The sequence below is a fragment of the Uloborus diversus genome, chromosome 1 (genome assembly GCF_026930045.1).
Source record: "Uloborus diversus isolate 005 chromosome 1, Udiv.v.3.1, whole genome shotgun sequence".
In the NCBI taxonomy this organism is placed as follows: domain Eukaryota; kingdom Metazoa; phylum Arthropoda; class Arachnida; order Araneae; family Uloboridae; genus Uloborus; species Uloborus diversus.
The window spans coordinates 225,563,941-225,578,488 of NC_072731.1; the positions used below are offsets into that span (position 1 = coordinate 225,563,941).

General features: G+C 31.0%; 1 protein-coding gene across 1 annotated transcript in view; it reads left to right on the plus strand.

Moving 5' to 3' along the window:
* The window catches only part of LOC129218984 (uncharacterized), a gene marked incomplete in the record, with an annotated part of 259,059 nt that extends 245,420 nt beyond the window's left edge, over positions 1-13,639 (plus strand). The window contains 6 exon segments of the mRNA XM_054853306.1: positions 1,466-1,581; positions 3,356-3,449; positions 5,672-5,757; positions 6,732-6,876; positions 9,722-9,819; positions 13,490-13,639. Of these exon segments, the coding sequence (XP_054709281.1) occupies positions 1,466-1,581; positions 3,356-3,449; positions 5,672-5,757; positions 6,732-6,876; positions 9,722-9,819; positions 13,490-13,639 (689 nt within the window).
* Between the last annotated feature and the right edge of the window lie 909 nt (positions 13,640-14,548).

Here is a 14,548-nt window from a genome sequence, read left to right on the forward strand (position 1 = left end):
ATGGTGTAAAAAGGCATTTGAAGGCCTTAAAACTTAATCGCAATCGCTCATAACATAAGCCGACGATACATTACATATTATATGAGTATGTAGTGTGGTTACTCACACAATGTTTTATACCATTTTTTTTTGATTATTTTGAAGATACTAGTGAAGAGTATGGAATAAAGTTAAGAGTGCCGATATTAGGATAAGAGCATCATCCAGGACAGACAGGATAGTATAAAAAGACATTTCTGATCTTTTCAAAGAGACTATTAGAAAAAAGATTACTCAAAACAATCAAACATTGGAAGCTTTCCTGGGTGGAACAAAAAAAAACTTGATTTATTAAAAATAACTATTGAATATTATTCTTTTATCAATTGTTTGAGGTATTTTAGAGAAGTTGGTCATCAAATGTTTTTAATTTAAGCCAGTTTAAGTTTAATTAAAGATATTAAAGTTAAAAAAAGTCACTTATATCGTATAAATAAACGTAATGGACAGAAATTAAAGTCATACTTGTTCTCAATACATAAATATATGTACGATTAGTTCAATAAAATGTTGCGTAAAAATATGCGTTCCCTTATCTCATTATTTAGGAGATATACATTCTAATTTAGAAGAAAAACGAACTATCCTTATGCTTTCAAATAAGATTCATATTTTTTCCTCTTTTTTGTTGAACTAATAGAATGTAAGTTGCAACTAGGCGGGAAACCTCATTCCACAGATTCTCTTTTGTACTAGTTTGATGAGCAGGTGTGCTGTCGCTCAGTGTCACGCGTCCCTAATGAAGCAGAAGAAACTTCCCACCCACTGCGGATTACGAGGGGGGTAAAATTCGTTTGAGAAAAGACTGACTCTTTATGGGTCCACATGGTATTTCGGTGGTGACACAAATCAGAAGTTCTAGAAAAACATGGCCGCCGCTTGGAAGGTTAAAGTTACTTTGGGGAATGGGTTGGACAGACCGCCTCCCTTGTTGCAACCCAACAGAAAGTAGCCTTTGAAAAGGTGATAAAGTGTAAAAAGTGTTGGCCATATAGGCCCAAACTGTTAGACGTAAAAAGTTCACTTTCTCCTGAAGATCACAGGCATCAGTTGAGTGTGTCAGTCATGCCATCTACAAGTGGCTCCAGAGATAGTCATGTCAATTGATTATTCAGAAATTAGTTTAAATGTTAGCCTAGCCTGGAACTAGAGACCCTACTCTGGGAGAGATGTTCGGAATGGTAGATTTTATGGAGAGGGGCCCTCCTTGGCTCTCGGCAGCCCTGTTTGTTATTGATTGAATATTCTATGTATAATACTAATTTTCTGTGCAATGTTCTTGTCCACAGTTTTAAATTTTAAATTAGGGAATAAAATGTCTTCACTTTGTCCCCCCACCCCTTTTCTCTGTTTCTATAGAATGCTGCTTCACACTAGTTTTTTTTATTTTTTATTTTACAACCTAATATTTTTATTTTGTTTTTAGGGGAGTTAGATGATAAAATGAAGTGGTTGAAGAATTTTGAAAGGCTGCTTGAGATTCAAAGAAGTATAGTTTGGCCTTCTGTCAATGAACTTGACCCAAAAGCCTTCATTCCAGATGTAAATAAGTTTTAATTTAGCGTTATATATTTTTTTCAATGTGATTAGAGACATATTTAACTTAATTTTAAAGAAGAAAAATATCAAAATGTTTATTTTTAAAATTATATTTTAAGATTTTTTTTTGAAATTGCTTTACCAAGAATTATTTAAACTTCAACTGCATGTGTTTAACTGTCACAGTAAAAAAGAAGCTTAAAAAAATTTATTTTTGAAAATCAAAAATTTAAAAAAAGTCTAATTTTTAAGCAAATTATTAATATTATGATTATTGTGATTTTATGATTCCCTTAGTAAGATGTCAACTTTATGCAGATGTATGAACCTTAGAATTATGATACATTTTTCTGCAATGAAATTTAAAGGAAAAAAATTAAAACTGATTAAACTATAAAAAAAAGAAGAGGATAAACGTAATTAAATTCTAAACATATATTTTTACTAATTGATTGTTAATTTGCTGATGGGTTGTAAAATTTCAAAATTTGTCACCAAGCTGTATAACTTAGGCTCAAAATTGTAGAGTATATTCATGAACCAAATAATTGAAAATCAAATTCTGTTTTCTTTAAATTATGACATGATCTGGGCAAACCATCCAAACTTATGTATAATGATATTGACATTAATATTTGCTCTCACTATGTTATACAGTATGCTGCTGAAAGATAAATTTGTAAAAATAATAAGTAATTCCTAATTTTTAGGGGGAGAGAGCATTGAAATTTTTATAAAATGTTGAAATGTTCAAGGAGGTTTTCTTGTAAAAATAAACATAAAAAATAAGCTGTTTAGATTTTTTTTATATGTAACTTAAAATGTTGTTTTGTTTATTATTCATCTGTTCTAATAATAAAGCTGAAAATCTCACTGTATGGATCTCTGTGCGCATAGCGCCTAGACTGTTCAGCTGATTTTCTTGAATTTTGGCATAAAATTAGTTTGTAGGATGGAGATGTGCACCTTGAAGCGATTTTTCAAAAATTCGTTTTTGTTCTTTTTCTATTCCAATTCTAAGAACATTTTACCGATCAAATTAAAGATGAATGAGTAAATTACCAAAACATTGACAAGCAAATTACCATAGCATGGACAAGCAAATTACCGAGCAAATTAACATATCAAATTAGCCAGAAATTCAAGGTTCATTATTTGAAAATATACAGGCGAATCAAATGACCTTTTAATTTTCTACTACGGGCAGCCGTGCGGGTACCACTAGCACAATATATTTTAGAAAACCAAAAATCTTCATTGTTACATTACCATGTATTACTCTATAAAAGTATCTGTATTGCGGTAAAATGATGATGCAGTTATAATAATTTTGTAAATTTGAGTAAAGTAAACTTCAATATCCTATTGTTTGTGCTCTTTAATGAAACTATTCCTTTGAAAAAAGGGGTGGTTTAAAAGGTTCTCTTAAGCATTAAAGTTTGAATATCCCAGCTCTAAGTCAACTTTTTTCTTCCTGATACCTTGCTGTTTCTTTTTTGCTATGATTTCTATAAACTTAAAAATATTTTTGTTGATTTTTGAATTAAATTTTCGCAGGTATTAATTTCTGCATACTTTAAATACAATAAAAGCTAAATCTTGTTTTGATATTTTCAATGCTAATCAATACTGAATCTTCATTTTATTAAGTTTAGTAATTTTAGTTCTTTAGAGTTAATTGTGAAAAAATATTGTAATATTGGATTTAAAAATGATTAATTGAACCTGCAAAAAAGTAGCTAAAAAGTTTTTTTAATATGAAACTTGTTTGTTTCAGTTTTTAAAACAACCTCTTGCTAAGCAACCCTGTGAAAGGTTAATTGTTAGTCCTCGTCGTCAAATCGTCTTGGAAGGAGCTCTTCAGCTTTTAGGTATGCCATTACATATTTGCTGCAATTAATCGCTTTTTTTTTAAATCTATAACATGAAGTAACCTTTGACCTTGTAGTTGTGCAATCTCAGAGCAACATGTTAAATGGACGAGATATCTTTGTCAAGAACCTCAAGATAGTTAAATATGTTTCTATGCATGTCTTTCTTTCCTCAACTTTTATATCTAGTATTTTGAAACAGAATGTACAAATTTAAAAAACATTTTACTCATAATGGACCAACAAAGTATGAATGGTTTAATGCTGAATCGCTTATATTCTAGTATAATCTTTAACCAAGGCTACAAACCTCTAGAACTGATTGTAGACAAAATAATATAAGGAATGATGTGCAAAGATAATTAGAGATGAGAAAAATAAGAGATGAAGAATTATGACGATTACTAATGCACAATAACCATTGATTGTTGTAAACAGTCATCAAAAGAATTTTAAAAAGAAAGAAACAATCTGCAACGTGTTAAATATTAAATACGTATCTGAATAAGCTTTTATAGACATTTTCATTTATAATTGCCATGAAAGTATTATATATTTGTGTGAAATGTTATTCTTAAATGTAAGTAAAGCTTATGAGTATGATTGATACATTGACCTCTAGTTCTGAGGCATAAATATTCTTAAACTGGATTCTAAACTTTGCTTGTTGTTGCTCATTAATATTGGAACTGCAAGCAGTATCATGGGAATAACTTTGTGATTCATGCTTCCTACACTATTTAACTATGTAATGCGTCACGATAAAGCTTAACCGCAGAGAGATGGCGAATTAACTAAAGGCAGAAGCAGTTCATTTTCTAGTGCATTGAAATCACGCAAATACAGTACACTCCTGATTGTCTGCGAGTAGATTATCCGCAAGTGCAAAAAACAAAAACAAATGACGGATTTTTTCAAAGTATCTTACATTTTTAAGTTTGAAGGGCACGTGAAACACAAGCAACAGACTAGTCAGGTATAATTTGACAAATAAATTAGCTTGCCTGAGCATTATCTCTCACTTTCTTTACTACTTCTACAAATGCTTCGGCATACAAAATGCAATTAATTTTTAATGCACGTACTGCACATATATTTTCACTCTTTATACGTTGTATCACATATTATGTACCATAAAATAGTTTTTGGACAAAGACAATTTTTTCCTTATTTGCACCACATTTTAAGCCTTTTACAGATTATCCGTGGTACCCGTGCCACTCGATTCCGCGGATAATCGAGAGTGTACTGTAGTAAAAACTTTACTGTTCAATGTGTTCTTGCTGATTCTCTCTATTGTGTTCTGTTTCCACTTTCAGTTCATAATCCCATCTCCCAGTGGCACAGCTATAGCCTAGCTGGTGCAGAAGTAAACAACTCTGTGGTTGCCAAGCGACAATTTGGGACTCAGCCCTTTTTTCCTGCCACTTGCCCTGAGAGTTACATATCTTGCTCTCAGTGAGCTAGCCACATGCATGTCATTTTCTTCAATTACACAAAATAAATAACATTATCCCCTCCCTCCTATTCAAAGCTCAATTAAACATAACCACTATTTCCCTGGCTTATAAGCCATAGTCGATCTGGGATATTACTGGCTAATGTTTCACCTGGCATTCCTTAGGCTTGTTCAGAGCATGATTGATTTCATGAAATTCTGGTCATAAATGTGCTATGTACATGTTGAACCTCATTAGATGGGGCAACCACCTCAGATTTGATATTCCTGCTTCTGATTGGCTTACCCTCTTTGCTGTTGAGATGATTAGCCAATTAAAGCAAGAAATAAGTAAATTAAATAAAAATGCTTAAGAAATTTAAAGTAAGAACAAATTGTAATCATCCTTAAATTTTTTTAATAAAGTTATTATATTTTTAGGGGTTCTAGCCTACCTTCCTAATTGTAATTATATAATATTATTTTTGCTTTTTTTTTTTTATATCACCCTTAGAATAATTTAAAGTTGTAACTGCAGCTGAAATTTTATTTATCGGTATCTTTTACTGGCTTCACAATAGACAAATACACATAAAAAAAAGAGAAAAAAAAAGGTTTTTAAGTCTTAAAAGCCTAACATTAGTAATGTATAGTTTGATCTTTCTGTTGTATGAAAATTTCAATTGATACTTCACTAAGTTTATGTGCTGTTAGTGAAAACATAATTATAATATTTTTATAATGAAATTTTTTGCTGATTACAATCAATAAATATTTCTTATAGATAGTGGAAAACCTTCTGAAGCTTTTGTATTGTTATTTGATGACATGCTGCTTATAACGAGGCGTAAAAAAGGGCTTCACAAAAAAGTATGAATAATATTTTGATTTTTGCAGAAGTTATGCATGTTTTATTCATTTTACTTCATGCATTTCAGTTTAGAAATAAAATTTTCTGTTTCATTTCGTGTGAATAAATATGCAAATTTACTTACTTTTTCTCATCTGGAGACAGCTTTTCCAATTGAAAATCCTTCAATTTTTTTCTTCTAGTGGCCATTAAAAATGGCTGTTTCTTTCTTGATCTCAGCTTTCCGCGATATTTAAGTCATTAATGTTGAAGTAACAAAATAAACCGTTCAATTATTTTTAGTCATAAAGAATTGTTCTTAAGTAAAGTGAAAAGTATGATTTAGCTGTTGTGGGTGGTATCGTAAGTACATTTTAAATTTAACACTAAAGATAAAAACAGCATGAAGGATGAAATCAGGTCCGCGTTACTTCCTCTCCTATTGCTATGTAAGGTGTCTGGATTTTCTGCCAGGGTGGGCAGATATACCAATTTTTAGGCTGGGTACTTGATCCTGCATGCTGTTCTTTGCTTTTCTTGAATTCTGGCTAATTGATTGATGTTTATGCAGTGGAATTTCTGGAATCTCTGACAGCTAGGCAGTTTTATGGAAGCAAAGTGTCAACTTGTTTAACTTTTCAGATTATTCTGATTAATTTAATTTGGCTAGTCAAGTTAATGACTAGGGAATTGTTATTCTAGTTTACGTACATTGAAGAGTGGTTTAGCAATACAATGAATGATGAAGAGCAAGTTTAATCAAGTTTTAATAGTTCAAAAATATGTTGCTAACATGTCGTTGAAAGGACTGTAGATTTTTCAAACTGGAAGCATATCATCTTTTTTTTTTTTTTAATGGAATTTCTTCAACTCAGACTTGCTATTTGTGTCATATTAATTATTATATTAAACCTTCCTTTCTTAGTTTTCATTATTTGTTTTTTGATCTTTTAGTGCAAATTATATATTTATATTTATGTATCTTTCTTAATAGAAGTCATCTATTACTGAAAATTGGGCTTCAACTTGCAACAAAAATGCCTCTTCTCATGAAGCAGGATACAAGTATATAGTTTATAAGCAACCCCTTTCTTTAGACAGGTTTTTTATACATGATGTTAGCACTCAGGATGGAACAGGTAAGTAGTACTGTTGCAATAATTTTAAGCTTTGCTGTTCTAATTACAGGTATTCATTTTCATGTGAGTAATATTATTTAATTCATCATTTCAATTTTATTAGGAAAACTTAAATTTCAGGTATGTTAAAGTTGCATTAAAATTTCTGGTGATTTTTTTCTTAAATTTTATTAATTATATTGAGCTATGTTTTCTCAGAATTATGAAAACAAATTTTAAAAAAATCTGAATGCCGTTTTAGTCCCAGAAAGTAAAGCTTCAAAGAATTTATTGACATTAAAAGGAAGTCAAACCAGAAAAAAAAAAAACATTTGTGGTTTGATTTTTTTGTGAAACTGTTTTTATTAAAAATGTTTTTCACAGTCGATATTTTTTTAAATACCTAGAGTACTTTAAAAGTTATGACAAAAAATCTTCAATTATCCATGGAAACATATTTATCGTCCCTGAAACAATCTCCTCAATTCCTGAAATCTTGTAATAACATTTTCATGTATTTTACTTTATACTTAAATCAAAATTTCAATCTGTTTACACTTTTATTTCATCAATCAGTTTTTTCTAAAAACTCATTTGTTAACACATTGGAAAAATAGATTTTTTATTTATATGGGTCAAAAAAATGGAATAATCTATTCATTCAATGTGAATTTTAAAAAGTAGCTAAAATATTTGCATACCTGTTACCCTATAGTTTGCACAAGCATGGAGCTTAGGGCTCGGATAACTTTACGCTCTTTTAAAAACCTTTTATTGCTCAAAATGGGTTATCAAGATGATAAATAGGAAAAAAAGGAAGCTACATATTGTATCATTTTTTAAAGTTAGAGAAAAAAAAATATCCAACGTAATTCAAATGAACATTTTACAATCTGTGGTATGTCAGATTTTAAAGGAATATAGAAGGACTGACCAACTAAAAAGTAGTCGAAGAATACGAGGTAGAAAAATTGTAACACCTGGCCGAGATGAACCCAAATCAATGTAAATCGTCCAAAATAATCGCTGAATAATGCTTCTTACATCCGTAAGTGTTGGGAAGAATGTGTAGTTATCTTGTCCACTCCAACTACACTTGGACGGTTGCATAAATTGCAGTTTTAATTGCGGATCTACGAAGTAAGACCTAAGATAAACATGAAGCAGAAACATGCACGACTCTCCTGGAGCAAAGAGAAGCTCATACAGGGGCAACAAGGTTGGAAAAGTATTCCATTCAGTGATGAATCTTTTTTTGATATATCTATGAACAAAAAAAGGTGTTCGGGTTTGGTTTGACGTTTAAAAAGAAAAGTGTATGAGAAATCTTGTGTAAGACATTCTCTCCACTTGCACACATCCTTCTTGGTTTGTGGGTGCATGAGGACTGCTGGAATTGGAAAGTCATATAGATCTTAAAATAAAACAATGCGTGACTTCCGCTGTTTATCAATAATACTGCATGATACTTCATCTGAGGCATAGCAGTTACACATTTTATCTTTCAGCAAGATTCTCATGTGAGGTGTCATGTCTCTAAATCGACTCATAGATTTTAAACAGAAAGAGGAATTTTGGTATTAAACTAATCAAGAGAATGTACCAATCTCAATACAATAAAGAATTTGTAGTACCTCAAATCTAAAGAAAGTGGTTCAAGACCTGGTGCTTGCCAACAAAATTGAGCTCATTGCCGCATTGAAGAGGGTATGGAAACTGTCAGAAACGATTAATGTAAACAAGTGGCAGAATCCGTGTGTGAATAGATTAAAGCATTGAATCTAGTAAAAAATGACGCATTCTAGTATTGATATTGTTTCTTTTGAATGTGTTTTTTCCCCATTTAATTTGAATATTCTAATTTTTTGTCTCAATGAAAATCTTCATCACTATAAACTTTTGGATTATTCTGTCTAAGATTATTTTTAATTGAGTATATTTGAAATGAAATGCACACTTCAAGGTCTAAGAAAGGTGGCACATTCATTTAAATGCCTACTTTGCACTGATATTGCTTAGAATAAACTTTTTTCCAAAAAGTGGGAAGTATTATAATATTTTGAATTTCGGTTGTATGCTTGTATATATATATACAGACATAGTGAAAGTGTTTTCAAATATGTTATTTGCTATATTTGTCTGTATACAAGGTTTTTGTACTTAAAATGTCCACAAAGCAATCTATTTTTTTATAAGAAATGTGTCATATATTCTGGTTTATATGTTCAAAAAATAGGACAAAGGTTCAAAAATCTGAAGATTTTTGAAATTTGATTTTTAAAAATATGTTATGAAACCTTTGTTTCTTAGTTTTTATTTTAATTTTGATATTTTAAGTACATTTTGATATTTTATAGTCATATATCTTAGAGGTTGAAGAGGTTCAAAAATCTGAAGATTTTTATCCCTCTAATGACAATCAGTGCATTGAGGAATGTGATCTAGATGTCAAAACTTTGAAATTTCAGTCACAGAAAATATTTATTAAATTTTGTTCATACTACTATTTAAAATCTTTTTTTGTTATGTGTGGGAGAGAGGGTGTAGATCCCCCCCCCCCCCCGTGAAGAAATGTTTTACTCAGTAAGATATTGCAATTGAAGGACTAAATTGAATCGACATGACTGAAAAAATTTAGATAGGTATATTAAAGTGTTTTTCTTCAAGAAAAGAGGAGAGATATTAAGCAAAAAAATCCATTGCCAAATAGATTATTGCTTACTCTAAAAAACGTAGTGCGTTTACTTTTCTTAATTTTCAGCCAGTATACCATGCTTAGATGCTATTATAATTTGAGCTCTAAATTCTACATTTTTATTTTTATTTATTTATTTTTCTTTTTTTAATTCATTTTCTTATCTTTTAGCTAACAACTTGAAAAATGCTTTCGTTTTGGTGTGCTTAAATAGATTTCAGCAAATAGTCACTGTACATACATTCCAAGCACCTAGTGAATCAGTTAAGGTAAGTGACATTCTCAAAAGTATGAGCTATAATTTGATGTTAATCAAACTTTTGTTTTTAAAAAAAGTTCTTTCTGAAATAGTATTAAAACAGAAAAATGGAAAATAAAAAGCTTGTGTGTAGTAATGTATTTAAAGTGAAAGGCTATATATTTTTACCAATACAGTGAAACCTGTGTACAACAATACTGTCTATAACAATAAACCTGTCTATAACAATATTTTTTTAGGTCCCAACAGTATCATTGTACACAGGTTTTACTGTATTTGGATGTTATTTACGAATTATTAAGTGTTGTACTTTTACATCAATAATTATTTGCTTTTGAAATAAAATTCATGTATTGTAAATATTTATGAAATATTATGAAGAGGAAATTTCAATCAGTATATTGGTATAATTTATGAGTATTCACAAACTACTTAAATTGAAAGTAAAACTACAAATTACTTTTAATGATAGAAGTATAACATATTATTTGTTGGTAATATTTTTTAATCATGAGAAGCTATTAACTAGTTACTTCATTTTCCTGTTGCAAAGAGTCAGTCGAAGTGTGTATATTACAAAGAGAAGAGGCAGAGACAGAGGTTATGGTTTTAGTGCATGAAATTCTTCGAATGAGAAATTTGCACTTGCATTTGAATGTTCTCAATTGGCTCTCTGTAATTGTAATACTGGTTCAAATTCAAATTGAGTGCTATTCATCTCTAATTTAAATTGAAAGTGTGCTTTAACAATCCTTACATAAACAAGCATTTATATGGTACTTACTAATTAGTATTAAGTTTATTTGCCATTTTAATTGTTTGTATGCAAAATAACTTTTGTTGACTGACATCATAAATTTCTATGCCAAAGCTTTGCTTTTTACTTTCTTCTATATCTAATATATAGAAGAAAGTATTGGATTCGTTTCGAATTTTGATGGATTCAAACGTTTTGAGGTGTGCTGAGTCCATTTCGACTATTTTTGGAAAATGTCTGTCTGTCTGTATGTGTGTGTGTGTCACGTCTGTGTGTTACCAATTTTTTGTAGCCGCTCTACAGCAAAAACTACCGCATGAAATCGAACGAAATTTGGTACACATATGTGCCCCTATGTGAACTTGTGCCCATTGGGTTTTGCCGCGAATTCCTCCAAGGGGGGTGGAGCAGTGCAACGTTTTTTGAGTTACGCATGCTTGCTATTCCTCAGGAAGTAACTGGCGGAATCAAACAAAATTTGGTCCATATGTTGCCATTAACAGGAAAAGGTGCTGATTCAATTTTGGTGTCAATAACTCAAACGGGGGTTGAGCTATAGAACGTTTTTTGTCGTCAATTGTGACTGCTGTATCTCAAGAAATAATGAACGGAATGAAAGAAAAATTTATCGGCAAGTAGCCCTTAGTGGGTATAAGAACTGATTTTATTTTGGTGTCAACAGCTAAAAAGGGGGTAGCGCAATCGCCCGTTCTTTTTTTCCATTGTGAGTGCCCTATCTCAAGAAGTAATGCTACGTTCTGGTTGAAATTTGGAATATATGTGAGTCCGTATGTAAACAGTCTTTGGTTCAATTTTGACGCCAATCGCTCCAAGAGGTGTTGATTTTTTTTTTTTTTTTTTTGCTAATAAAAATAGCTTTATTAATGCAGCAATAAGAAAGATAAATCGTAATAGATTGTCGTCTGCGTATTTCTCGTGATTTTAATTGTATGGAAATGATCGGAAATATTATCTCAATGATTTAAAATTTTTAACTGTTGCCATTTTATGTTTGTAAACAAATAAAATATTTGTAATTAATTCAAGCAAGGCTTTTAAAATAACTTTCAATTTTCGCTCTTTGCTTTGCTTTTGCAATAATTCAGACATTGGGATGGTCGTCAAGTTTTTGCATGTGTAATTTTGTTTTTGTTGGGAATATTGCTTCCTCATCAAGCATGGGGAGGGATCAGAAAAAAAGAAAAATATAGAAGAAAGTTTCGTGATGGCCACAACATACTAGTTTGAAGTTGATATCTGTACTCGATGCTTTTAGTGTAATTAATCCCCCCCCCCCACTCTTTGGTTACTTTTTTTTTCTAAAACTCAAAAGTTGTTACTTATTTGGTTATTTATTTTATTCATTTTTTTATTATTATTATTTGAGCATTTATGTGAGATTTTTGGGTTTTGCCAAAATATTTCTATGTATTTAGCATATTTCAGCATCCACAAAATATAGTTCGGATTTTAAAAGAAGGGGTACATTTTAATCTCAGTTTTAACGACAAATTTTGTACCTCCTGCTTTGTTAAGGCTACTCCACACTGTTGATTGCTAATATGCATGAAACTGCAGTCTAAGGTTCTATAAGCGATCTGTTTGGTATTTCTGGTGTATTTCCTCGCTCATGCATGGCGGGGGGGGGGGGGGGGGGGGTCTTCATAATTTCTTTCAAATCTTTTTGTTTCCAATCTTTTAAATTTTTAATACAAAATTTGCATTGCATAAATGGACTCAAAATAATGTTTAACTAAAGTTAGACTGAGGAAATCAGAAAACATTGCACTCCATGCTTAATGTAATCAGAAAACATTGCACTCCATGCTTAATGTTTAGGACTGTATTGTTTTTATGCTTTAAAAAAATACTGTTCAATCAATCTAAAGAAAAAGTATATTTGTTCTAATTCCGAAAATGCAAAGAAATAAAATAAGCAAATGAGAAATAGCAATAAAAATTGAACAATGTATGCATTTTTTTTTCTTTTTTTGATATAAATAATCTTTACAAAAATATGAAAGGAAAAAAAAGAATAAAGATGTTCAGTCACCTTTGGAATTCAATCTTAGAATTGTCTGAAATTGGCCTATGATTTGATATTTACACAATATAAATGTAGAATTCAATTTGAATCTGAATTCAAGGTAAAAATACCATTATGAATGTTAACAGTTAGGCAGAAGGAACCTTTTTTCCCCCTGTCTTCAAGGCTTAATTTGCATGAACTTAATTCAGTGTACATTATTATTATTTTTTTTGCCATGCTTTGTATATGATATATTTTACTCCTAAGTACTTATTTTTTGGTATGTTTTTTAACAATCTATCATTTTAAGGACTTATTTCATTCACATGTTTGAACCGGATAATATGTCTGTAACTGTTTAGTTATACAATGTAGGGTTGTCCATCGCCTCTACCAAAAGCAATTCCAATACTATGAAGATCTCTAGGAACAAGACCCCCTTAAAAAGGAGGAAAATACTCCTAAAAACACCCTATAAGAATTTCAATTTTGCAGTCTGTGTCATGACTCCCCCCCCCCCCTTTTTCCACTTGGTGAACACCCCGTATAATAACACCAAAAAGTGAAAACATGACTCATTAGCAGAAACCTCAAGCAAACGAGAACTGCCCGAAAAGTGCAGTGAACTTTGAAATAAAAAAGCTTACATTTCAAAATAGTTTTATTAATGATGACAATTTATTTTTCTTTTTCACATAATTAATGTTTTTCTTGAAAAAAAAAATTACGGTAATTTTGAAATGTAAGATTACAAAATGTGTAAACAAATCAGAGACCAGAAAAATGGAAAATGCTTGTTTCCAAGCTATGAGGATTTGATTGAATTGACTTTATTTGCATTTTATTTAAATGTAGATAAATCTTCAAATATATATGATATTGAACTCTTGACAGAATCTTTGGGTGACAAAATTAAGGGACACAATGGACCGATGGAAACGGACACTTCAAAATACAGTATTCCGAAATCAAAGAACAGCTTCCAATACTTCGACAACAACGGCGCTTGTGCAAGCTCCTAGCCTGTTGACAACCGTGAAGTAGCAACGACTGGTCAATGGAAGTCACATGACTTTCATTGCAGTCGACCAGAGTTAAAGCTCCCTTATTGGGTAGCTTTGATGAAGTCACTAGCACTGCTGCTATCCACAAGTGCCAAAGCATTTCCTGACACTATTTTCGTAATGGTTTGAAATTTTGAAACTATGAAAGCAGGAATTCTAGTCATGATTAGTTCCGCTGCCTGTGATCGAGAGTGAGATATTTAATTTTTTGTTTTATTGTTTTGTTCATATTTAAGCCTGGGATATCAAATACTATACTTGTGTTATTTTTAAAAAATTAAGAATGTTGAATGTATTGAATTTTATTTTTATTCTGGTACTAGTAAGAGTAGTTTTATTTAAATCCGGTTATTTTAAAGAAAAACAATAGATAAATTGTGCATTTTCATTTGACAAACCTCAAACACATGTACACATATATACATCTTGGTAAATTTATGCTAAAACACACTGGAGTGGTGTTCCAGTACTTCTATTTTGAAAAAAACAAATTCACCATTCACGTAAAATTTGTAAAGACTCAGGGCTCAACTATTTCTTATTGGTTTTTTGAGACTGAAAAATTTATAAATTCACATCTGATATGCATATACAGTCAACTCTTCATAATTTGAAATCCCAAGGGACCGACTAAACCGTTTGAGTTGTTAGTAGTTCGAGTTATAGGAAATTTCTGCAACAGTCTCAAGTTTGGGACCCAATAAAAACTTCGAGATAAAGGAACATTCGAGTTATCAAGATCCGACTGTATATCTAACGTATACTCCAAGTTAAATTGAATAGCTGCATAGCAAGACTGGTTCCATAATAGTAGCCTAAAGCAGTTGCGTTCATTAGCTCCTTGTTAGCATCTTGTTTAGTTCAGTTATTTCAGGAACAACAATATTTA